The sequence below is a fragment of the Geotrypetes seraphini genome, chromosome 1 (assembly GCF_902459505.1).
Source record: "Geotrypetes seraphini chromosome 1, aGeoSer1.1, whole genome shotgun sequence".
Classification (NCBI taxonomy): domain Eukaryota; kingdom Metazoa; phylum Chordata; class Amphibia; order Gymnophiona; family Dermophiidae; genus Geotrypetes; species Geotrypetes seraphini.
The window spans coordinates 380,594,742-380,620,413 of NC_047084.1; the positions used below are offsets into that span (position 1 = coordinate 380,594,742).

General features: G+C 41.2%; 2 protein-coding genes across 5 annotated transcripts in view; one reads left to right on the forward strand and one right to left on the reverse strand.

Annotated features, from left to right (window-relative positions):
* WRN (WRN RecQ like helicase) overlaps positions 1-20,913 on the reverse strand; it is a 405,773-nt gene extending 384,860 nt beyond the window's left edge. The window contains exons 1-2 of the mRNA XM_033960777.1: positions 20,314-20,913; positions 1,037-1,152 (exon numbers count right to left, since the gene is read on the reverse strand). Coding sequence (XP_033816668.1) covers positions 1,037-1,152; positions 20,314-20,418 — 221 coding nt within the window. The 5' untranslated portion in view covers positions 20,419-20,913. The remainder of the gene's footprint in view (positions 1-1,036; positions 1,153-20,313) is intronic.
* Positions 20,914-21,309: 396 nt separating this feature from the next.
* On the forward strand, positions 21,310-25,304 carry PURG (purine rich element binding protein G). 4 transcript variants are annotated; one of them, XM_033915891.1, is made up of 2 exons: positions 21,310-21,445; positions 24,036-25,304. In XM_033915891.1, the coding sequence occupies exon 2, from the start codon at positions 24,082-24,084 to the stop codon at positions 25,111-25,113; it is 1,032 nt and encodes a 343-aa protein (XP_033771782.1). In that variant the 5' UTR covers positions 21,310-21,445; positions 24,036-24,081; the 3' UTR covers positions 25,114-25,304. The 4 variants fall into 4 exon arrangements, with proteins under 4 accessions (XP_033771782.1, XP_033771774.1, XP_033771790.1 ...); XM_033915883.1 differs by having other exon boundaries at positions 21,329-21,382; XM_033915899.1 differs by lacking the exon at positions 21,310-21,445 and adding an exon at positions 21,596-21,893.
* The last annotated feature ends 368 nt before the right edge of the window (positions 25,305-25,672 follow it).

Genomic DNA, 25,672 nt, shown 5'->3' on the forward strand with positions numbered 1-25,672 from the left:
AATATTTTCTCTGGGTTGTTTTAAATCTACTACTTAGTAGCTTCATCGCATGTCCCATAGTCCTAGTATTTTTGGAAAAAGTGAATAAGCGATTCACATCCACCCTTTCCACTCTACTCATTATTTGATAGACCTCTATCATATCACCCCAAGCCGTCTCTTCTACAAGCTGAAAAGCCCTAGCCGCTTTAGTCTTTCCTCATAGGGAAGTCATCCCATCCCTTTTATCATTTTTGTCGCCCTTCTCTGAACCTTTTTTAATTCCGCTATATCTTTTTTTGAGATATGGCGACCAGAACTGCACACAGTATTCGAGGTGCAGCCATACCATAAAGCAATACAAGGGCACTATAACATTTTCATCTTTGTTTTCCATTTCTTTCCTGATAATTTCTAATATTGTTTACTTTCTTAGCAGCCGCCACACATTGAGCTGAGGGTTTCAACCTATCCTTAACAATGACACTTAGATCACTTTCCTGGGCAGTGACTCCTAACACAGAACCCAGTATCACATAGCTATAGCTCGGGTTCCTCTTTCCCACATGAATCACTTTGTAGTTGCTCACATTAAACGTCATCTGCTATTTTGACACCAAGTCTTCCAGTCTCACAAGGTCCTCTTGTAATTTTTCACAATCCTCTTGAAACTTAACAACTTTGAACAACTTTTTGTGTCATCAGCAAATTTAATTATCTCACTAGTTATTCCCATCTCTAGATAGCTGATAAATATGTTAAAAAAGCAGTCCCAGCACAGACCCCTTGGGAATCCCACTGTTTACTCTTCTCCTTTGAGAATACTGACCATTTAAACCCAATCTCTGTCTTTCAAGCATAAAAGGACATTATCTCCTGTCTCATGACTTATATGATTCTATTTATACTTTATAATTCAAAAAGTATATAAAACTCTCTTTGAACTGAAAAAAAAAGGCCTAGAACATATGCTGACTTTAGGAGTATTGTTCATTACAGTCATACTAAGCACAAAACTAACCCATTTGAAGGCATTGCCCCTGAGAGATTCTATTACCTGATATCCTCTGACAGTAAAGAGCAGTCACTGGCTTCATAGCTATACAAGATGGATCCATGAAATTCTAGGAAAGGAAGCCCATTCTCCAAAACATTCTTCTGGGTGATAGATTTCTGTGTAAAATGAATGAGTGGAACAGTTTCAGTGGAATTATTTGACAGATTACAATTTCTGTCCTAATGAACTTTTATGTCCCAAATGAACTTAAGTGCTATAAAGCACAAATTCATGCATTTTCAAAAGTTTGACTATTCTTCCAAATTTTGCCTAAGCTCCATTGGTGTGCACTGTTACAGATATTTGTATGATCCACAAAAATACATATTTTCACGGGGTGCAAGGGGATATCTACCGATGGATCAAACACTGGTTGGCGGACAGGAAACAGAGGGTTGGAGTAAAGGGCAAATACTCAAATTGGCAATGGGTCACGAGCGGAGTTCCGCAGGGGTCGGTGCTGGGACCCCTACTGTTCAATATATTTAATAACGATCTGGAGACAGGGACAAAATGTGAGGTTATCAAATTTGCTGATGACACCAAACTCTGCAGCAGGGTTAGAAACACGGAAGACTGTGAAGACCTGCAAAGGGTCCTAACGAGACTGGAAGACTGGGCAAAAAAGTGGCAAATGAGTTTTAACGTAGAGAAATGCAAGGTCATGCATGTAGGGAAAAAGAACCCGATGTTCAGCTACAAAATGGGGGGAACACTGCTAGGGGAGAGTAACCTGGAAAGGGACCTGGGGGTGATGGTCGACACATCACTGAAACCATCGGCGCAATGTGCGACAGCCTCAAAGAAAGCAAACAGAATGCTGGGCATCATCAAAAAGGGTATCACAACCCGGACGAAGGAAGTCATCATGCCGCTGTATCGCGCAATGGTGCGCCCGCACCTGGAGTACTGTGTTCAATATTGATCGCCGTACCTCAAGAAAGACATGGCGGTACTCGAAGGAGTGCAGAGGAGGGCGACTAAACTGATAAAAGGTATGGAAAATTTTTCAGGTTAAAAATGCTGGGGCTGTTCTCCCTGGAGAAGAGGAGACTTAGAGGGGACATGATAGAAACCTTCAAAATCCTTAAGGGCATAGAGAAAGAGAATAAGGACAGATTCTTCAAACTGTGGGGAGCCACAAGCACTAGGGGTCACTCGGAGAAATTGAAAGGGGACAGGTTTAGAACAAATGCTAGGAAGTTCTTTTTTACCCAGAGGGTGGTGGACACATGGAACACGCTTCCGGAGGATGTGATAGGCCAGAACTCTGTACAGGGGTTCAAGGAGGGTTTGGATAGGTTCCTGGAGGATAAAGGGATAGAGGGGTACAGATAGAACTTGAGGTAGGTTATAGAAGTGGTCAGAAACCACTTCACAGGTCACGGACCTGATGGGCCGCCGCGGGAGCGGACCGCTGGGCGAGATGGACCTCGGTCTGACCCAGTGGAGGCAACTTCTTATGTTCTTATGTTCTTAAGTCCCTTTACAGTATCACAAAAAAAGATTTTGAAAGGTGGCAAACAAGAAGGCCAGATGCTGGCATAAGTGTCGAACGATCCACTTTCTATTCATTAGCTTTTCTGAAACTATTTATGTTATCATGGTTAAAAGAAGAGTAAGAGCAAGATACCTTCTTCTCCTTTTAAAAGAATGGTAAGATATCTTCCCCTTTTAAGAGAAATTCACCAGATGTCAATTTACCCCTTCCTAATGAAGAGAAGGTCTCATGGGTTTTCAAATAGGGCAAATAGAGTTGTGAAATATTTCAGTCAGATGCCCCAAAATGGAACTGGCCCCATCTTGATCTTACTCAAGTAGCAAAGATTTCAAGAGTGGTAGCAGAGTGCATTTTCAGTAAATAAGAGAACAGCTTCTGCTAGCAGGTTTAGTCCAGTGGTAATGGAGAGATAAAAAAATGATTCTGGGAACAGTTCTATGACTTGAGCTCTTAGTATTCTAATGTTTTTCACAACCCATTCTTCTAAAGCTGGTTGATTTAAAGAGTAATATGAGACCTACTGTTGTGGTTGACAGGACTGGGATAAGTCACAAAAACCCACCTAAACTCACCAGATAAGCACTGAAAACACATAACACAGACCCCCATACACTACCCCAGTAATCACCGACCACCCCTACCCCCATAAAAATATTAATCACATCTTTAAAATTCAGTCTCCAGACCATCATCACCTGGCCGCCTGGCATAGGAAAGCCTAGTCGTCTAGCACAGAGGCAGCTTAAGTCATCTTGGGGGTGGGTTAGGAACTCATGGAGAGAAGGACCCATGCCCATAAGCCCCTGTAATCACTGCATTGATACTTAAACATGTGCACTCCCCTATATACCCCCAAAACCCTTATTTACTGGCTCCTGCAGCCATAAGGACTATTAGGGTGGTAGATAAGTGGGATTCTGGAGGTGGTTTGGGGGGTTCACCATGATCTATAAGGGAGCTGTAGTAAGGAGAACTTCACAGCAGTGCCCTGTAAATGACCCCACTATTTAGGTGCCATGTCTGGGTGTGCAGTTCATCACTTTGCAGACCCCTCCCACATCCAACAGAGCTTGTTCTAGGCGTTTTGGACTTGGACGGAAAGTTGGATGAAAATGTGGTATAAAGATGAACGATTTAGTGGCTTGGACGATCAGATCGGCAGGACATATAATTAGATGATTTTCGAAAGTAAAAAAAAGTTGGATGTATCTTTCATGCGTCTTAGGCTCTTTTTAACTTTGGACGACTTGCGAGATGGATGTAAACGGACTTAGACATCCCTTTCGATTATGCCCCTCTTAATGTATTTTAAAGCACATGGCAACAAATTATCTTCTGCACTCCTGGTGCGTTGAAGAAGTAAATCTCAATAATTGAACATTTAAATGCTGTTTTAACTATCCTATTTGGATACTTCCTTTCTGTATAATTAGACGATTTTCAAAACGAAAAAAAGTTGGATGTATTTTTCGAAAATGTGTCTTAAGCTGTTTTTTTTACTTTGGACGACTTGCGAGATGGACGTACACGGACTTAGACATCCCTTTCGATTATGTCTCTCCACGCTTTTAAATTTGTGCCAAACTATTTTCAGCCAAACTTAGAAGCCTTTCCATTGAAAATTAATTTTAACTTACGAGCTTATAAATTACACTGGACAATAAATTTTTCCCAAAGTTTTGCTTCCTTAAAACAAAGTGGCGATTATGATAGACCCCTTCAACATAAACACAAATATAATTTCCCACTGACTGAATCACGTAGGAATTTTGAGAAGCACAGTGGTATCTTTAATTGACTATAACATGTTTTTTAATCCACAAAGTTTCTGATACACTGTGATAGTTCGCTATGGTTACAAGTATTTTCCTGCTGATTTTCGTTTGTACTCAGTGGCCGGTGCATGTTGTTGCAGTGTCCAACAATAGTCAGCCAGGATTCCTTTGCCAAGCCACTTCCAGGGATCCTGACCTGGGCCAAATGGTTAGAATATCAACATCACATATGCATTTTAGAAAGCTATTAAAAACCCATCTGTTCACAAAATTCTTGTAATCCCTTCAAAGCAGAATACTGATGTGAAACTATTGTTAACTCATTAATGACAATATTCTCTATTGTAGCTCACTGACAATAGTCAGCCCATCTCTTTTGTAAACCGCATAGAACTGAAAAGGCTTTTGCGGTATAGAAATAAAAATTTATGTTATGTTATGTTCAATAACACTTTTTTTTTTTTTTTTAACTTTGCTTGCCTGTTCTCTCTCTTAGGTGCACATGTTTTCATGTGGCACTTATCTACTGCTTGCGACCACATCTATTGTGCTTCATTTCTCATTTTTATTTGAGTAAAATTCTATATATCTTGACTCTCCGTGGGGCTGTTGCCAGACCGAATGGAAGAGCCATAATGTATCTAGCCATTGTTCTGTGTCTGGCAACTGTTAATTGCAGGTGTGTGGAGTCAGAGTTGGAGTTTGAGTCGAGGAGTCGGAGACATTTTGGGTACCTGGAGTCAGAGTCATGGGTACCAGAAACTGAGGAGTCGGAGTCGAAGGATTTATCCACCGACTTCTCAGCCCTGGTTAATTGTGCCAAATTATAAGCCTTTTAGTGAACATTTTGAGTTTGCTCAATTTTTTTTTTCCGAAATAGATATACAAAATTGACAACAATGTACAATAATCACAAGAAATATAATATACAGAAGTTAATTAAAGCAAGAAACCATCTAATTGTACCAATCAGAGATGATATTCTGCAGAAACCTACGCATACGACTCAATTTCCTTAATGACATGATGGATAGAATCTGGTGTTATATAGAGCATAACGTCATCTGCAAATGCAGATAATTTGATTTCACTATCCCCAAGTTTAAAAACATGAATATTTATATTTGTTCTTATAGCTACTAATAGCGGCTCCAATGCTAAATTACAGAGTAGCGGAGATAGCGGGCATCCTTGTCGAGTGCCTCTAGTGCAGGGGTGTCAAAGTCCCTCCTCGAGGGCCGCAATCCAGTCGGGTTTTCAGGATTTCCCCAATGAATATGAATGAGATCTATTTGCATGCACTGCTTTCATTGTATGCTAATAGATCTCATGCATATTCATTGGGGAAATCCTGAAAACCTGACTGGATTGCGGCCCTCGAGGAGGGCCTTTGACACCCCTGCTCTAGTGGGTTTGAAAAAATCAGATAGATGGTCATTAATGGATATTTTAGTTCTTGGATCTGAATATAGTACTGATATCATATTGATGAATTCCGTAAGTATATCAAATTTACGCAGAGTAGCAAAAATAAAAGGCCATTCCACTCTATCAAATGCCTTTTCAGAATCAAGCCCGATAAGTGCAAGTTTTTTGGCTGAAGATTAAGATGCTGCAATGATGTTCACTAGTGTGCGAGAGTTGTCGAAAGAATGTCTGCCATTAATGAATCCAGTTTGATCTGCAGATATATATGGTGCGACTTGTTGTAATCTAGACGTTAGTATTTTGGCAAATATCTTAGCGCCCACATTAATCATGGACAGTGGTCTATAGTTAGTGACATACTGAGGATCCTTTCCTGGTTTGGGGATGACAATGATGATTGCTTCAGTAAAAGTACCTGAAGCAGATCCTTGTGAAATTAGATGAGTAAAAAATTGTTGCAAGTGTGGGGCAAGTATGTATTTAAAAGATGAATAAAATTCAGTAGTAAACCCATCTGGACCTGGTGTCTTGTTTTTGGCCATGTCATTTATTGTATCAACAATCTCACTCTGGGTAATAGAAGTGGTGAGCTGTTCTTGAGCCAAGGTAGGTAAAGTAGGTAGGTCAATTTCATCTAAGAAGATATGTGAGATTTTATTGTCTACAATCTCAGAGGTGTATAGTTTCTCATAATATCCTTTAAATTCATGTAAAATCTCATTAGTTGTAAATATAGTATCGCCAGTATCAGTTATTATTTGGGTAATTGGTTTCTTTTCATTTTTCTTTTGTAAAAGAGTTGCTAGTAAATGACCTGATCTATTATTGTCAGAGTAGTAGTTAGCCGCAGTGATGAAAACAGAGTGAGTCATGTTTTTTCATAGGATGGAATAATGTTGATAAAGTTTTTGCAAGTCAAGTAGGATGTTGAGATTATTAACATCCTTTTGGTGTTCAAGCTCCTTTCTTTTAATTTCACATTCCAGGGCATTTGGTTTCTGCAATTTGTGATTTTCTAATCTTGGAGTTGAGAGAAATTATTACGCCACGTATATATGCTTTAAAGGTGTCCCATGTTGTTATCCACCTAGTGTCATTTGGGTTATTGAATTGAAAAAATTCATTAATAGCATTAGCGACATGTTCTTTAAATTTAGCTTCATGGAGAAGACTAGTGTTAAATCTCCTTTGTGAGTGATATTTTCTAAGGTAAGAGTCAGAAATGGAGATCTCTTCAACAGTGGTGTCATGTATAAACTGGCGTATAGAATGACTGATTAAATACATGTCAATGCGCGAGTAGGAGCAATGAGGTGGTGAATAAAAAGTGAAATCTTTATTAGATGGATGCAGCTCTCTCCAGATATCAAGCAGATTAAAGTGTGACATTAGATCTGTAAGAATGGACTTGGCCTTGGATATTCTATATGGGGCTTTGGATATTCTGTCAATAAGGGAGTTCATGATCATGTTAAAGTCACCTGCTACAGTATGATGCAAGACATTAGTAGCCACAAGTTGATTTGCAATTTCTTCAAAATACTCAGCAGAGTCAGCAGTAGGAGCATATATGTTGGTTATTGATAGAGTGGAGTTTATGTTCAGGGTAACTTCGACCCATCTGCCCTGAGTATCATTAGTTGTAGATAGTACTGTAATATCTTGTCGTTTTCTCATCAATGTAAGTACTCCATTTTTTTATCCCAACTGCAGGAGAGAAAAAAGGTTGATGAGACCATCTGACTTTTATTTTGGCAGCCTCAAATGAATTGAGATGAGTCTCTTGTAGAAGAATTATATCCGGGCATTTAGAATTTAGATATATCAATATTTTTTTCCCATTTTATATTATTATTTAGACCCTTGACATTCAGCTAAATCAATTTAAGTGACATGTAAAAAAATATAAATAAGGAGTCTTTGTTGGTATTATAAGTAAAAGCAAAGAATGAAGATGCCCATCGCTCAAAAATTTATAATGTAATACATAAAATGCAAGTACAGAAATTATACTTCAAGTGCAAAAGGGATGGTATTCTAAACCAAGGGTCCATGAGGCTGTAGCCAAACTGAATGGGAAAAACATAATGCTGTTTCAGGACATGAAAATGAAGGAAGTGCCTATGATCCAGGAATATAGGGAGATATGCCTCCAACAAGTGCAACACCACCAGGAACTCTCTTAGCTGCACCACAGCAATGACTGACCGAAGATTTCCATATGAAAATGAGGCACCTTGAGAGCCGCACTGATGTACTTATTTATTTATTTACTCATTCAATTTTCTATACTGTTCGCCAGGGGAGTTCAGAACAGTTTACATGAATTTATTAAAGTATTCAAACATTTTCCCCTGTCTGTCCCAGGGGGTTCACAATCTGTCTAATGTACCTCGGGCAATGGGAAATTAAGTGACTTTCCCAGGGTCACAAGGAGCAGCATGGGTTTGAACCCACAATCTCAGGGAGCTGAGGCTGTAGCTTTAACCATTGCACTGTACTTGAGGTCCAGAATCAGCCTCCAATCCTCCGAGCCTTTCTTTAGCACAATGAATCTAATATAATCTAAACCTTAAGTTTATATACCGCATCATCTCCATGAGAATGGAGCTCGACACGGTTTACAAGTTTATGAAGTATATGGAGTATCTGCTGAAGCCTGAATCTGTGTCTGGTATCCATTCAATTGCCTGATTGTACAGCAACCTCTGCAGGATCGTCTGATCCTGGACTGCTTTTTCCGGTCTGCCCACCAACAAGTCCACAAAACAGACAGAAAGAAGATGGGTGAACTCCAACTTGTAGCTGTCCCTCATGACTTCCAGACCCCAATGGTCAGTCGTGATTGCCTCCCAGGCATCCAGAAAGTCCCGCATCTTGCAAAAGAGGCTGGAGATCTGACATCATTGCGACTTCTTGGGCTGCCCACCAGGACAGGAAAAGGAGTCCTGGCATTTTCTATTCCCGGAGAATCTCTGCCGTGGGCTCTGAAAGGATCTCTGGAATGAGGACCCAGAGGAGAAAAGGCACAAACAGCTTGTGCCTCGAAAGGACCCATGGGCCTGTCCTTTAGAAGTTCTAGACCTGCTGTCCAGAAATGACACAGTGGTTCTGGACGCTAGCCATGAGATCATCCAACCTCTGGCCAAACAGCATATTACCTTTGAACGGAAGCCTGCTGGGAGTGGCTTTGGAAGTGGAATCACCAGCCCAATGTCTGATCCATAAACTTCTATAAGCAGACACAGAATAAGTCGAAACCTGGCCTACTACTCTCAGCAGATCTTATAGAACATCAGCCACATAGTCCTTTCTCATCAGCAACAGCTGGGTAGAAGGATCAGATGGCACACCCTCCTGGGTCACGCAGGAAGGAAAGGTGAGTAGTGGAGTCTCTCAAGGTTCGGTACTGGGGCCGATCCTGTTCAATATGTTTGTGAGTGATATTGCTGAAGGGTTAGAAGGAAAAGTTTGCCTTTTTGCGGATGATACCAAGATTTGTAACAGAGTAGACACCGAAGAGGGAGTAGAAAATATGAAAAAGGATCTGCAAAAGTTAGAGGAATGGTCTAATGCCAGGCAATACAAAGAAATGCAGAGTAATGCATTTGGAGATTAATAATCGGAAGGAACCATATATGCTGGAAGGTGAGAAGCTGACATGCACGGACAGGGAGAGGGACCCTGGGGTGATGGTATCCAAAGATCTAAAGGCAAAAAAACAGTGTGACAAGGCGGTGGCTGCTGCCGGAAGGATGCTGGGCTGTATAAAGAGAAGGAAGGAAGGAAGGTGTTGATACCCCTGTACAGGTCATTGGTGAGGCTCCACTTGGAGTATTGTGTTCAGTTTTGGAGACCGTATCTGGCGAAGGATGTAAGAAGACTTGAAACGGTCCAGAAGAGGGCGACTAAAATGATAGGTTGTTTGCACCAGAAGATGTATGAGGAGAGACTGGAAGCTTTGAATATGTATGCCCTAGAAGAAAGGAGGAACAGGGGAGATATGATTCAGATGTTCAAATACTTGAAAGGTATTAACATAGAACAAAATTTTTTCCAGAGAAAGGAAAACGGTAAAACCAGAGGACATAATTTGAGGTTGAGGGGTGGTAGATTCAAGAGCAATGTTAGGAAATTCTACTTTGCGGAGAGGGTGGTGAATGCCTGGAATTTTAATTTGTTTTGATTAATGTCTATGTGATTTGTTACCCATATTTGGCTATTTTAGCAATTGTACATCGCCTAGAACTTGGAATAGGTGATTAATCAAATTATATAATAAACTTGGAAACTTGGAATGCGCTCCCGAGAGAGATAGTGGAGAGGAAAACGGTGATGGAGTTCAAAGAAGCTCAAAGAATTAGAAATAATAGTAAATATTGAATTGCGGCCAGTACTGGGCATACTTGCATGGTCTGTATCTATATATGGCTGTTTGGGGGAGGATGGGCTGGGGAGGGCTTCAATGGCTGGGATGGTGTAGATGGGCTGGAGTGAGCTTTGACGGAGATTTCAGCAGTTGGAACTCAAGCACAGTAATGGGTAGAGCTTTGGATTTTTGCCCAGAAATAGCTAAGAAGAAAAAAAATTAAAATTGAATCAGGTTGGACAGACTGGATAGACCATGCGGGTCTTTATCTGCCGTCATCTACTATGTTATGTTACTATGTCTCACTACTGCTTGGACTGGACTTTCATCAGGGACAGTGCTTTTAGTCGAGCTGAACTGACAAACCTGTCTGTTTTAATTTCAGTAACTCTCCTGCCATTATCTGACAAGGCTGCTTCAGGAGACTGGATAAATAACATGGATTCTTAAAACTTACCGTGCACTTGACAATCGTCGCTAAACCGGTTCCAGCCAGTTTAGCGTGCTAGTATTTTACCGACTCTGCCATGCAAATGTAGTACAATGAAGTCATTAATATTAAAATGGTAGTAAAATGGGCTCATTAAATATTTAAACAAGCACTCTGGGCAATTCTCTATCATTACAGGTCAATTCTGTAACCTCATTGTGCTGTATTTGTGGGCACAATTTTCTGGCAGGGTCTGAGCTATTGGTGGTTGTCAGGGAGACAGGGGGCTCCGACAACATGTGGGAGTGGGCATCCCTCCTGCCAATCTTGTAGACGGTGTGTGTGGGGGGGGGGCCAGGGAGCTGCAGACAAGGGGGGTGTCAGCGGGAGGGAGGAACATTTCCCTCTGCTGCTCTCCCTGCTTGTCAATCAGCTGAGCTGGCAGAACTCTGGGAGACCTGTGGCTCAGTTGATCGGGGCAAGGAGAACTGCCTTAACAGGAGGGAGGAGCTGTACCTATTGATTACTCTTCCAAGTAAGTGCCAGGCACAGTTCCTCCCCCCCCGTTTACTTGTGATTCTCCTCACAAATAGTATGCATATAATTTGCATGCTGTTATGCTGAGAATCAACCATAAAAGTCAAGTTGCTCCCTCTATGGCCACTACTTCGACTCACTGGATTTTACCAGCAAGTTTTGAAAATCCAGTCCAGAGTAGCTACTTTCTGTATACTGTCTAGTTAAAGCAGACTTCAAGGAGGACAAGATAGCTGCAATGTCTCTGATTTTACAAGGTTTAATTTGACTAGAGCTAGAGAATATTGTCTGTAACAAAATTGAACTAAATGTAAAGATGCTAACCAATTGGCTATGGTCCATTTGAAATTCCAAAACACTATGTAGACTTTCTAACAGATTTCATTTGTTGTAAATGGTAAGAGAGTTCTTTTCCAGTCCTAAGTATAGAGGCATTTCTCAGATGGATGCTTGTGTGATTTAGAGTAAAATGTAGGAAGTACCGTACATGGAAAAAGAGTGACCACCTTTGGAAGGAGTTTAGTTTGAGTACAATGAACTACTTTGTTGTTGTTTTATAATACATTTTTCATTATACATATCAAGCAACAACCAAATGATAGTTTGTACAGAAAAGCTGATTGTTAGGTAACAAAACCATAGGCAATATCCACAAACCAATTATATACCAATATACTAACAGAAAAAGAGAGGAAGAAAAAGAGAGGCAAACAAAATTTAACTACTGTAACCTGTTAACCCTCCAACTAAAGTCTACATGATTAGGGGTGATCCAATATCAAATAGGAGAATATAACAGGCAAAACTGAGTGACAAGTTCATACGTGGCCAATGCTTGAAGTTTATTTTCTTCAGCTTCAAGTAGCTGCCACTAAAAAGAGCATCTTCTAGATGATGTGCTTACAGATATGGATACCATGGGATCAAACGAAGGTTTTATGAGAGATATTAGAATGACAATCAGGTCCCATGATATAGGAAGCTTCAGCATCAGTGGTTTGAAGTTCTGATTGCCCAGGATTAAGTGGCCCCCAAGTCTGTATGTACTGAAAACTGTACAAGTAAACATGACTCACACCTCCTTATTTGTTGACATAAAACATGGCAACTTGATTGTCCATTTATATTTTTAAAAAATGATTAATTATGAAGAAGATACACACTTGCAGGGAATATAGCTAGATGATCAATATAGAGCATCTGCTCAGCTTGTGACCAGGCTTCATGTGAGTGTTGAGAGTCAGGTTGGCTCTCCAACCAATGCTAGAAACATCTGTTGTGAGAATGGCATTATATTCTATTGATGTAATGGGGACCACTCTGTTCAGTTCATTTCTGACATTCACAACCATACTGTGGTCTAAAGTCAAGGCAATAGAACAAATGTAGTAAGCAGAGGTAGGATGTGCTGAGTCTACAGGGATCTGAGATCCAATTATGGTTTTCTCATTTTGAGGTGAGCAAGAGGCATGACTTGAATTGCAGCAGCCATATAACCCAATATCTGCTAGTTGGTTCTCACTGTGACAACCCAAGCATTTAACCTTCTAGACATAGTACATTCATTTCAGACATCTATCTTGTGGCATTAAAACTTCTGATTGGTCTGTTTCTACAAATTGTTTGTCGAGTAAAGTATTTGACTTCTCAAATTTTATGAGGAAATTTAAGCCTTTAGGAGGGATATTGTTTGGTCTCTAAGACAAAGAGGAAAGACTCTTAAGGAAGCTTCCAGAAGCCTGTCGTTGAGGTATATCTCTTGTTTATGTACATAAGCTTCTATAATCAAGAAGCATTTGGTGCCTCTATGAATTTCATGAGGCTAAATACACCTGATCAAGGTTCTGCCTCCTCTTGTAGTCAAAAGGCAACCTTTACACATGTGCTAAACCTCAAGTAAAAGAATCTCTTTAAAAGGAGATTCATTACAAGCAGAAAGGGAAGAATCATAAGAAATCCCTGTAGAATAGTTTCCCTCCTCTAAAGATGACACCAAAGGAATGAAATTAGGATATGGATAACTACTCAAATTCTCATGGACAGATTTCCAAACACAGTGAAGAAAAAGATAGGGTGTGACCCCCCTTGTGATACATCAGAGATAGACAGGAGAGATACGACTGAATATTGAGATAAGCAAGTATCTCTCTGCACAAGAGTAATATCCCTGCACAAGAGTAATATACATGGATTGAGATGTTTGTTCTACATCCAGTTCCTTGATACTGGACCAACAGAAGATCATTTAAATAATCCTTAGCAAAATCAATAAAACAAGTAGACAAGTTCATCAGGCTGCCCTACTAGAGAAAATGAAACTGATAGAGAAGACTTTTGACTTTCTATGACTAGAAACCAAAAGGACACCAGTGAAAGACGAATTGATAGCTGTAGCACAGATGTCGTCAATCTGGATGTCTGTGCTAAGATTGGAGAACAAGATGTTATCTGAGCTAGACAAATTGGTGAACAACAATTCTCACACTACACTGTAGTTTTCACATTCTGCACATGGAAGCAGCCATGGTCCCTGTACTGACGATAAAAGATGCAAGCCAGCACTGCTGTGGCATTGTCGAAGCAGTTTAGATGGCATAGATAACACAGGAAACATCTGCACTGATATGCTAGCACTTCTCTACAGCTTTAAAGGGAAGCTTTGAAAATTCCTTAAACTCAGGCTTGGCAAGTGTGTCAAGAATGATTGATCTTGATAATCACAGCCACACCATTTTGGAAGATTCTGATGGTGCTCCTTTGCAGTCTAACCAAAACCATTGAGCATGGAGGTAAAGGCAACATCTGCAGAGGAAGATACAATGGAGTGTGCAAGTCAGCCAATCTCAGCACAAAAGACATTTTTCTCTACTCCTACTACTTAAGCAGCAGTCTCTTCTCAGCCTTACAATGTTTGAGAGGTGAAGCTCAGCGAACTCTTTTGAGTAGTATTCATCCTGGTTACAGTCTACACTCAGAAAGACAGGGATCTGAAATATGTGTTGAAGTTCTGTATCCTTCTACCACATTGAGGGTGGGGATAGAGTCCTGACCTTGTCTGTAACACTTTCTGCAGGAAAAATAAAATCTAACAGATGAATATACCTTCCCCATCACCTTGCTATCTAATGCTGCTGTTACCATCACCAAAACAGGTATTCCCCTCAACTTAAGTTTGAGACACATGGTACAGAACTCCAAGCTGGTCTTGCAACCTTAAATCTCAAGAAACTTCAGATGGCAAGAGTAGCACAAGAATTCCTGTATCATGCAACTCAAACGCCAGTTGAGTTACACTGTCCAGATGCAAAGGAAACATCTGTTTCAGAGGCAGCAAATACAAAACAACAACAAAAAAATCTTACAAGGGAATCCAGGATGCCAGTGTGCAGTCTCTAGGCATTGTAACAACCTGGTACCTAGATTTTTCAAGTCCTGCAATAAAGATTAGGCGTGTATTTCAAGTGAGATGCACACCTTATTTGTTAATGTCTATTAACTACCTTTACAAAAAGATTCATCCTGGGGAATGCACTTTACCTTTCTTTCATTCACTTCATCATCTTTGCTCTTGGCAGACATCCATTGGGGAAGCCGACGCTGTTGAGAAGTCATTTTCCCTCTGTTTAGAACAGAATAATATTGGCCTTGAACAATGGTGAAAACCAACTTTGGCAGGCTCTATACCTCAGAACAATACACATCTAAATCTTCCAAAAGATGCACTTAAAACAAGTTTCACCTGATTTCTGTAAATTTATATTGCACATAGAATGACAAATTAGAAGCGAAAAAACATCACTCCTTACCCTTTTCTACCCCTGACTTGAATAGCCAGTTTGATTCCATGCCAATTGACAATATGCACAATATGCACTAACTGGGAGGTCATCTAGAGATCAGAGTTCAAAATGTTTGTAAACCCTGAAAGCTTATAACCATGAAGCTTGCCTGAAACAGAGGTAAAAATGTTGAATTTGGATTTATGCAACACATATAATCAAGAAAAGATCTGTGTCCTCTGATTTGTGCAGGAAAAATCATCACATAAGCACAATCATCAAAAGTTTAACATGCAACATCTAGCCAAAAATTTAGTTGTTTGCCTGGCACTTTTCTACTGCTCCTTGACATCCAGTTCAATTGGAACACCTCTCCACTTGCCTATGAGCTTTCATTCAAAACTTCCTGGAGTTTTTCCCTTATTAGATTAGATTTTATATACCCTTCCTAACAAATTTGCCCATCTTTACAGTAACAATCCTCAACCTGAGATCACACATCAAGGTTCTCTCAGATACCCTTCAATCATCAGTCTTATACCCTTATTCAATAATTTAAGATCCTCTCTCCACAGCAAATTGACTTGCCTAAGGTTCAAAGTGGACAGAAAGGTACCCTCCTTCCTAAGAATCACAAAGTAGATGGATCAATGCAATTTCCCTCTTCCTATTTCATGTCTTAGGAACCTGTACTATAGCTCTTAATAGGATTAAGCAGTCCAATCCCTCCTACCAATGCCACATGGCCAGAAGAAAGGAATGGAGAAATGACAAAGGTTTCTACAATGGAAGCTAGCAACTCTGGTGCAGTCTTGTTGAGTACTAGATAATTGATTGTAAGCTGATCATTTTCTTTCCTTTAGTCACAGCAGATGAATCCAGAGATGAGTGGGTTATGACCATCCAAAAGCAAATGGAGATAGAGAACAATGAACTGAGCTCCGCCATATATAGGATGGCACACTCCCTGGCAAATCAGTATTCCTCGTAATAAAACAGCAGGATCAACATGAGAAGTCTGCAAAGAACGCCCTCCTCATAGCTTCACTACACCAATCCAACAAGTCCAAATCAGAGCAATCCACAGAGTCAACCCCTATAGAGAGCGTAAAGGAACATAAAGGTCAGGACCCTGGATTCATCTGCTGTAATTAAAGGAAAGAAAATGATCAGGTAGGAACATAATTTTTCCTTCCTTGTCATCAGCAACAGATGAATCTAGAGACGAGTGGGATGTAGCAAAGCAGTCCTCAGTAAGGTAGGAAAAGAGCAGAGAATGTGGAAAGAACGAGACACCAACCCAAAAGGGTTGCTGTCCTCCAAAAAACTGACAAATGGTCTACAGAGCCATGGAAGAAAAATCCAGAAACATGCCAGGTCTCCAAAGAGCAAAACCAGCCACACTCATGTAAAAAACAAAGCTGTTAGAACAAGACTGATCCAGAGCAGTGCCGAACACACCATACTTGAGTAGCCAGAGAACTTGGGGAAGACAAGGAAGCATGCTCCATAACTGAATAGCAAGCAGTGTCCAAGAATCAGTCATCTTGAACAGCTAGAATTCCCCATAAAATGAAAGTGAGCTTGGCTGAGCAAACAAGGGTCCATTGCTAGAAGGCCAAGGATAAAGCCACACCCATCCCATCGCACTAAAAACTGCTATCGCAGTTTCATAGAAGAGGGGGTAAGTGAATGAAAGTCAACTTATTCACTAAAGAACATGCTCAAGCAGTGTCAACTCAGTGGAACAGCATTCTACTAACATTGAAATCTGTGGCAGAGAATACAGATGAGCTGTATACAATTACCACTGAACCAGGTGCAAACAAGCAGTTTCTAACTAAATTGTGCCCAGTTGATAACTCCTTGTTAGAAATTGTTATTGTGTTGGAACCATTTGACATGGTTGATACTAAACCTTTACTACATCTGGTGATCCCAACAAAATATCAGTTGAAACAGCCCCTGACAATTGTGATGGCATCCTTAATGAATCATTTTCCATCACTTGGATCTTTACAGTTAGAGACTTACTTGGCAGTAGTCTTGCTGGATCCAAGGCTGAAGGGTCATTTAAAGCCAATGACAAAGGATGGAACAGTGCCATAAACAGACTGCTAACACTGACAGCAGAGGTCCCAAGCGTGGCTGAAATTAGATTTTTTTTGCATGTTCCCTGTTTAGAACTCCTGCCACCAACACAACCTCAGAATGTTCTTTTTCAGTTGCAGGGTGAACAATGAATGAATGTAGAACATAACCAGAAATGGCTCAAAGGACTCTGGTGCCCTAGACTATCTTTTGCATTGGTGTCCCACTCTACCCTTAAAATCTGGTATCTCTCCTTTCATACACACATCCCACAAAATGTGATCTGGTGTGTCCCTTTCCTGCTGGACCAGGTAAGACACTAGTAACATAGTAAATGACAGCAGATAAAGACCTGAATGGTCCATCCAGACTACCCATCCATCCATGCATGCTCCATAAATCATTTAGTTTAAATGGTCCTTTTTTTGTTTTAGATATTTCTGGGCCAGAAACCCAGAGCCCTGCCCAGTAGTGTGCTTGGGTTCCATCTACTGGAGTCTCCGTCAAAGCTCATTCCAGCCCATCTACACCATCCCAGCCATCGAAGCCCTCCCCAGCCCATCCTCAACTGACTGTGCAAGCCTGCCCAACACTGCCCTTAGTTCCATCAATGTATACCCCTTATTTTCTGATTAGAGATCCAATACGCTGAATGTTCTGTGCTGCTCCGATGTTGATAGGAACTTTATGACCATCGGAGAAGCACAGAGCATTCAGCACGCCGGCCGGCGTGAAAAACCTCTTGTGCAGTTTTGTAAAAAAAGTGAGGGGGGTAAATGTCTAGCTGGGCCATTTCTAGAAAAAAAAAAGACAGACATCTTGCGGGTTCGAAAGTAGACAATTTCTCCACCCGATTTTTTCTCAAACAACCAAAGTCGGACTTAGACATCCTATTGAAAATGCCCCTCTATATAACTATTATGACACCAACTTAAAACTTGCTTTCTTCTGGTTCTATATGGAAACATATAATTACATTTTTTAAGTACCAGGACTAAATCAGTAATATTCCTTTCAGTGTCTCCTAGTAAGGCCTTAAATTAGGCACAGGCAAAACAGTCAATTACCTCAAGCATCAAATACCTAGGCCTAAGAAGTGCCTGCGCCCGTTTACTTTATGAAACGTGTATCCATTGCCTCAGAGGGGTGCAATCGTAGCATTGACCTCCCTCTGCTCATTTCCCTGCTCTCCAATCTTTGGTATCCCTGACCCCTCTAATCACTCCCCTTCCCAAGAGCCACTGTCTGATCTTGCCTGTGGAGCAGAAATCTTAAAACCAGTTCTTAGTAACAACTCTCAGTTGATACTGAAAATACTTCTCCAAGTAGCCAGACCAACTACTCCAAAAACTGCCACTGACCAAGGCCAATCAGCGATTTCCAGAAGCACTGTCTGTTTTAAGTTGTCCAGATAAGTTATCTGGATGTTACAACTGAATATCCACTCCATTATCAGAATAGAAGGTGTTCAGGGGCTATGTTTAGGTGGTGGACAGTGTTGAATATCTGGGTATATTTAAACATTGTGATCTGTGTTTAATAGCAACTTCATCTATGGAATGAAAATATCTATATATATATTTTTAAAATTCCAAATCATTCTTTTTGACCAAAAGTTATTGACTTTATTGCCGAGATCTGTCTGTAAAGATCTATGTATCTTCAGAGAATTAGAGAAAATATTCTTCTTATGTGTATTCTCTTTGAAACAATGACTTTGATACCATTTTGTATTTGTATTGTCAATTGTTATGTCTACATCTTACTCATACCTAGTATTCTTTTATTGTTAGTTTATGTATTATTAACATTGTTTTCGGCAGGCCAGTGCAAGGGCTTTAGGTGAGGCTTCAGTCTTGGGCTCACAACACTGTGATCACTCCAACACCACCTCTCTTGGGTAAATGGCCTATACGAAAACTGCACCCCTCTTCCCCTTTGCTGATAATTTATTTATTTAATTTGTTTTCTAGCCCGTTGTCCCCAAAGAGCTCATAACGGGTTATAGGTTTAACATAAAAAATTTCTATACAAGTTTATGATATAAGTTTTTATCCTTACTTGATACATGCTAGGGGCTAATAATAATATACAGTTTACAATTTGCTATGGTTGTCCTTACGATGCAAGGTTTCCAGTACAAGTTATACCTAATTTGACACACACAAAGTTACAGTGTACGATACAAGTTATCCTTATGTGACACATATTGGTTCTGGTACCAATATACATCTCTTTGTAGTCTATTGGTTAAAGGTAGGGGTTTAGGTGAAGAGGTATGTTTTTATTGCTTTTCTAAAGCTGAAGAGTCCTTCAAAGGATCTGATCTGCAGGAGCAGTCGATTCCAGTGACTTGGTATGAATTGGGAATAGGACCGTTGCTTTGCGGTTTGCAGTTGAAGGGCATGACCAAGGAATGTTTTGAGGCGTATTTCATCCTTGGAGCAGAGGGACCGGTTCGGCACATACAGAGGAAGCTTAGTCATCACATAGGCTGGTGCCATGTCATGCAAGGATTTGAACGCTAGCATCAGGCCCTTGAAGACACGTTTGGCTACAAGCAGCCAATAAGCTGATGGTAAAGTTTGGGAGACAGGGTTGTGGGCACGGATTTTCAGAAGCCTGATCACCGCATTTTGAACACGCTGGAGACATCATATATTCTTCACTGTGAGACCGTTGAATAGCGCTTTGCAGTAAACCATATGGGAGAGTACTAAGGCATAGAGTAGTTGGGCAAAGTCAGACTCTGAAAAGTAGTTCCTTATTTTTCAGAGTTGTTACAGGTAGTAAAATGAGGAAGATACCACTTGAGAAATATGATTGGAAAGCAACAGGTTGCAATCAAGGAGTATTCCTAAGCTGCGTATTTGGTCTTTCGCAGTTATATTAGTCCAGTCCCAGCATTGCGAAGGATGGGTACGGTCACAGCGTTCTTTGTGGATCCAAAGGAGTTCTGTCTTGGAGGTGTGAATTTGCAATTTGTTGATGGACATCCAGTTTTTAATTTTCGAGAGGCAGGTTAGGAGTTTTGCAGGCTTCTTCTCCTAGCAGTAGGTACAGTTGAATGTCATCCATGAAGGAATGAATCTGTATTTCATATTTGCAGGCTATCTCTAGGACAGGTTTAACAGAGATTGAATAGTAGGGGTGGATAGCAGAGCCCCATGCGGAACACCGTATTTGATCAGTTTCGGCAGCATGTCGTTGAGCAAAACGCTTTGGGATCTGTTATTTAGGAAAGAGGAGAACCATCGTAGCACAATGTCTCCAATTCTTATTTCAGAGAGCCACTCAATGAGGAGAGGATGATCAATAGTGTCGAAAGCCGCACTGAGATCCAGCAGCACTAGAAGGACATCATTACCCTTGTCCACGAGTTTCCAGCAGTCGTCGATGATGTTGAGGATGGTTTCAGTACTGTGGAATTTCCTGAATCCTGATTGAAAGGCAGATAGGACATCTTGTTCATCAATGAACGAATGTAATTGGGATAACTGTTTTTTTCCAGGATCTTGGAGACGAATAATAGTACCTTTTGTTATTTCATTGTATTGTAAGATTATCAGGGCTTTGTTCTACAATATTATTTTGCATTTACTTTAGCTGCTGTCCCAAAAAAAGTTACCCAAAGACTTTTTGGCCAATCCTGATTTTGAACGTACACTAGAATCTGGCTCTATAAATTCCACACTATCTATTGAAATACATGTAATATGGTCCCAAATGCACTAAATATAAGAGCTGTTAAGACAGCTATGACTAGCTTAAAATTTCCCTTTTGAAACTAGGTAACTTTGCACTTTTGCTGTCCTAGGTATTGCTGCCTAAAGGCTGGGCTGGCTCTGCTATTGTATTATGGGTGATTGGTTTTATTTTGGCATAATTTAAATATGATTGTTTCACTAGAAAAGCTACGCAGAACAATTCACAAAGAGTGTAAGTTAGTTGGTTAGTTAATAAGCCTGTTAGCAGATTTTTGAAACCTACTGAAAATCACAGAATTTTTCAAAACAGGGGTTCCAACTTCTGAATGAGAACTAGAGCGCTCAGCCCAGATAAAATGAATACAGTACTAGGTGGCGTAGCCAGACAACCAATGGGGAACCCATTGCATCTCTTTCCCCCCACCAGCCTTTTTATTTCTCTCCTTTTCTTTTCCTCTCTGCCCGTGCGGCAGCCTTTCTCTCTTTCCCACCAACCCAACCCGTGCAGCCTCTCTCTTTCCGTCCCATCTCCCAACCCATAAAGCCTCTCTTCTTACCAGCGTTTTTCTTCAGGTCGCCAGCAGCGGCGCCTACTGCCTACACGCTGAAGGGGGCAACCCGGAAGCCTTCCCTTTGATGTAAAACGCAAACGCGTCAAAAGAAAAGCTTCCGGGTCAGCCTCCGGCAGCATGTAGGGAACAGCCGACAGCGACCTGAAGAAAAACGCTGGTAAGGAGAGAAGCTTTGTGGGCTGCTGGGGTGAGAAAGGAGGAAGAGAGAGATATTGCATGGGTGGGTGGACGAGCCCGCCCGTGGCTACGCCCCATTTCTTTTGAAACCTAGAAGAAAGCTGCTGAATTCTCCGGCTCGTTCACGGGCTGACTCCTGGCCCTTTAAAACCGAAACATCTTCTGTCCGTAACTTCTGTATAATCTACGGGAGTCTCTGATGGCGTCACAGCGCTGCGTTCGAACTCCGCCCCTTCCTTAGCGTCTGTCAGGGTTAACCTTTGCAGTCCCCGCCTATTTGTTTGTAGATATGCCAAGTTAGCCAGTTCCAGACTGGAGATTATGGGATAGTCCTGGATTACTGACCACCCTTGCAGCACCGATTTCAATTGGAAGGATCATGCACTACAAATTCCACACTATTTTGGAATTTAAATAAAAAACTAGGGGCCAAAACTTTTGCTCCGGCCGGGAACTGGGTAACTTGGCATCTCTGTGTCAGTAAAATAAAAGTACGTCCTCCTTTTTCTGCTCCCATGAGCTACTACTTCTGGTCCCGTCGTTTGTTTCAGTCACCATCGGTAACAGCAATTGGCGCACCTGGGGACTCTTTTCACGGCAGCACAATCCGCCTCAGTTCCCTTACGGACTTTTAATTGTGTAACTCTTGACACTGCCGGGTTCTCTCTTTTCTTTTTTTTTTTTTTTTTTTTCTTTCCTCTTGCTCACTGCTGCTGGACGTTCGCGGTCCTTCTTGCTGCAGGAGATGGTTTCAGCTGTTTCCTTCTTGAGCGACGAATAACTAATGGGGCCGGTGCACATTTCCGGGGTCCAAGCAGGTGTTTCTTGTTTCTGACCGGGAGCAGGCCTACATTAGGGTTATTTGTTGTTGCCGCTGACCCGGGTCTGCTTTTGACACGGCCCTCAACAGTAATCATCGAAGTCTGTGTTCTGATCTTATTTGTCTTTCTTTGCCTGACCGACGTCTTGAAGATAATAGTGTTTTATACAAAAGTAAGTAGAAAGAAGCAACACAAAGCAAATATTTTTCTTTGAGGTTTGAGGACAATCAGAAGGGACAAGCAAGCGGGCAGCCACTTAAGAGTATCGGGCTGTGGGGAGGGACGAGGGGAACCCCCACAGTGCACGTTCTGCTATCTAAATTTCTTACGGTTTCTATTCGTCATTGGAGAGGAAATCTCTGCAGTCTAGGTCACATGTGATTCTGTTTAGTCTGGTGGTGATCTCCTCATCTGTGTATGTGGGTATATATTTATTTCTCTCTCTCTCTCTATAAATATATATACTGTGTGCGTGTGTGTGTATATATATATGTGTGTTGTGTATGTATATATATATATATATATATATATATAATTTATTTATTTATATCAGTTTTACATGAGTCAAAAACTATTTGAGCAAGGTAAACAATATTAATATTCAAAAACACTACCAGTCACACATTATTCAGTTGTTCATATAAATAACGGCATAACACATACTTCTGTGTCTGATGTCTGGAGATCTGTGTATTGGGTTATATACGGCATTCAAAAGACTTGCTAATAGCCACCCATATCATCTTTGGTCTCCTGAATCCACTATTTATATCTTCACTGTTTGTCTTCAAAATTTCAATCTTATATTCAATGGGAACACTCAAAACGTAAGAATAAAGCCAAGACACTTATTTTGCAAAACAGCCACTCCTCCGGACCACTGCCGACACAGTCAGAGTTTTGTCTCCTGCATTAGGGTAGAGCAGTGATTCCCAACCCTGTCCTGGAGGAACACCAGGCCAATCGGGTTTTCAGGCTAGCCCTAATGAATATGCATGAGAGAGATTTGCATATGATGGAAGTGATAGGCATGCAAATTTGCTTCATTCATATTCATTAGGGCTAGCCTGAAAACCCAATTGGCCTGGTGTTCCTCCAGGACAGGGTTGGGAACCACTGGGGTAGAGGTCCAATTAAAGCCAGCGTGTAACTCTTCTTTCACAGCTAATTATATGCGTCTAGGATTGTGGGGGCCTGGCAGCAATTCAGGACAAGAGGCCAATAGGAGCTGTGAAAGAAGAGTTACACGCTGGCTTTAATCGGATCTCAGGAGACAAAACATTGGCCACGTCAGCAGTGGTCCAGTGGAGTTGGTGTTTTGTAAGATAAATGTTTTGGCTTCATTCTTAAATTTTGAGTGTTCCAATCTATATATACAAAATCGTATCTGTGTGTGTTCGTTCGTTCCAGCATAACTCTGAAACGCATGGAGAGATTTCAACCAGACTTGGTATACATATCACTATCTGAGAAAAATACTTTGGAGGTGACATGTAAAAATTATCAAAAATGACAGATGATTGGGATAAATGTCTGGGCAACGCCGGGTAATCAGCTAGTTGAATATAAGATTGAAATTTTAAAGATATGAATAGTGGAGACAGGAAACCAATGATGATATGGATGGCTATTAGCAATTCTTTTGAATGCTGTATATAGCTTAATACAGAGGATCTCTAGACTTCAAACACAGAAGTGTGTGTTTTTATGCTGTTATTTGTATGAACAATGTGTGCCTGGTAGTGTTTTTGAGTATAGATATACATGCAATATATAAAAAAATATAATCATGTTTTTCTCTCCTTTTTTCAGTTGATTGAAAACAGAGTGTACAGACACTGGAATAAGAGGAGAAGGGATGATGGAGAGAGGGAGAGGTGGCAGGAGTGCAGGGCCTGGTGGTGGTGGCAGGAGCAGTGGCAGTGGGTACTCTCAACAGCAACACTATAGCAGCTCCAGTGGTGGAGGTTATCCAGGCCAAGCAGGCCCTGAGATCCTGGAGCTAGCATCCAAGCGTGTAGACATTCAACGCAAACGCTTCTACCTGGATGTGAAGCAAAGTGCCCGTGGCCGCTTTCTGAAGATTGCAGAGGTGTGGTTGGGCAGGGGCCGGCAGGATAGCGGTGTACGTAAGAGCAAGCTCACACTCTCCCTGGCTGTAGCTGCACAGCTCCGTGACCGCCTTGGAGACTTCATTGAGCACTATGCACGTCTAGGATTGCGGGGGGCTGGCAGCAGTTCAGGACAAGAGGCCAACAGAAGGCTGCAGCGGCCACCTCGCCAACCTCCATCCCCACCTGGTTCAGCAGCTTCCGAGGAGCCGGGTCCCAGTGTGCTGAAAACAGAGTCCATTGAGAGGGAAAACAGGAAGTACTACCTAGACCTGAAGGAGAACCAGCGAGGCCGTTTCCTGAGGATAAGGCAGACTGTGAGCCGGGGACCTGGTCTGATGGGCTACTTTGGTCATGGCCTGGGGCAGGAACAAACAATTGTGTTGCCGGCCCAGGGCATGATTGAGTTCAGGGACGCACTGGTGCAGCTGATTGAAGATTATGGGGAAGGGGACATGGAGGAGAGGCGGGCAGGGGTAGCAGGAGGAGGAGCCAGTATTGGAGAGGAGCCCCCTGAGCTACCTGAGGGCAGCTCCTTCAGAGTGGACAACAAAAGGTTCTACTTTGATGTGGGTTCCAACAGATATGGCGTCTTCCTAAAGGTCAGTGAGGTCAGGCCACCTTACCGCAATACCATCACTGTCCCTTACAAAGTGTGGACAAGGTTTGGTGACAATTTCCTTAAGTATGAGGAAGAAATGAGGAGGATTTACAACAACCATAAAGAAAAGAGAATGGAGGTTCGAGGAGACAGTGAAGATCAAGAATGTGCTGATTAGGCTGGAATTGTTATCACCTAATGAAAACCAGCTGGCAAAATTGTTAGGTGTCTAGCAGTACTACTGTTATCAGTTAAGTTTTCCTCTTCATTTGTTTTATTTTTTTGCCCTTTTGCCTCCAGGTATTGTGCTCCAAAAAGTTGGATGTCTTTAAAAAGACTTATAATACATTACAGTCCCTTTGAACAGTGTACCAGACTTCTCTGAGCTAAATGTTTTTCAGCTGCTTCAACTGATCTGAAAACTATAGGAGTATGCTTAGAATCAGCACAAAATTGAGCATTTAAATATTTTAGGTAAGGATTGCATTGCACTACAGTAGTGTCACATGTGTCTATTTGTGCACATACACAGTTAATACTGAAAGTTGTGGGCTAACCTGCTTACTGGACAGGTTATCCAAAACAACATGGTTCCTTTACACTGTTAAGTTAAATAATAGGGCATTTAAAACCTAAAAGTGAATTACCTATTTATCAAAACACATCATATCTACAGTATGTTATTGAGTGGTTTAAGGTAGCTGCTTAAAATTCATATTTGCTGGTTACTGACATCT

Coding starts and splice junctions, on each gene's coding strand:
- PURG (XM_033915891.1), top strand. CDS start 24,082: ATGATGGAGAGAGGGAGAGGTGGCAGGAGTGCAGGGCCTGGTGGTGGT.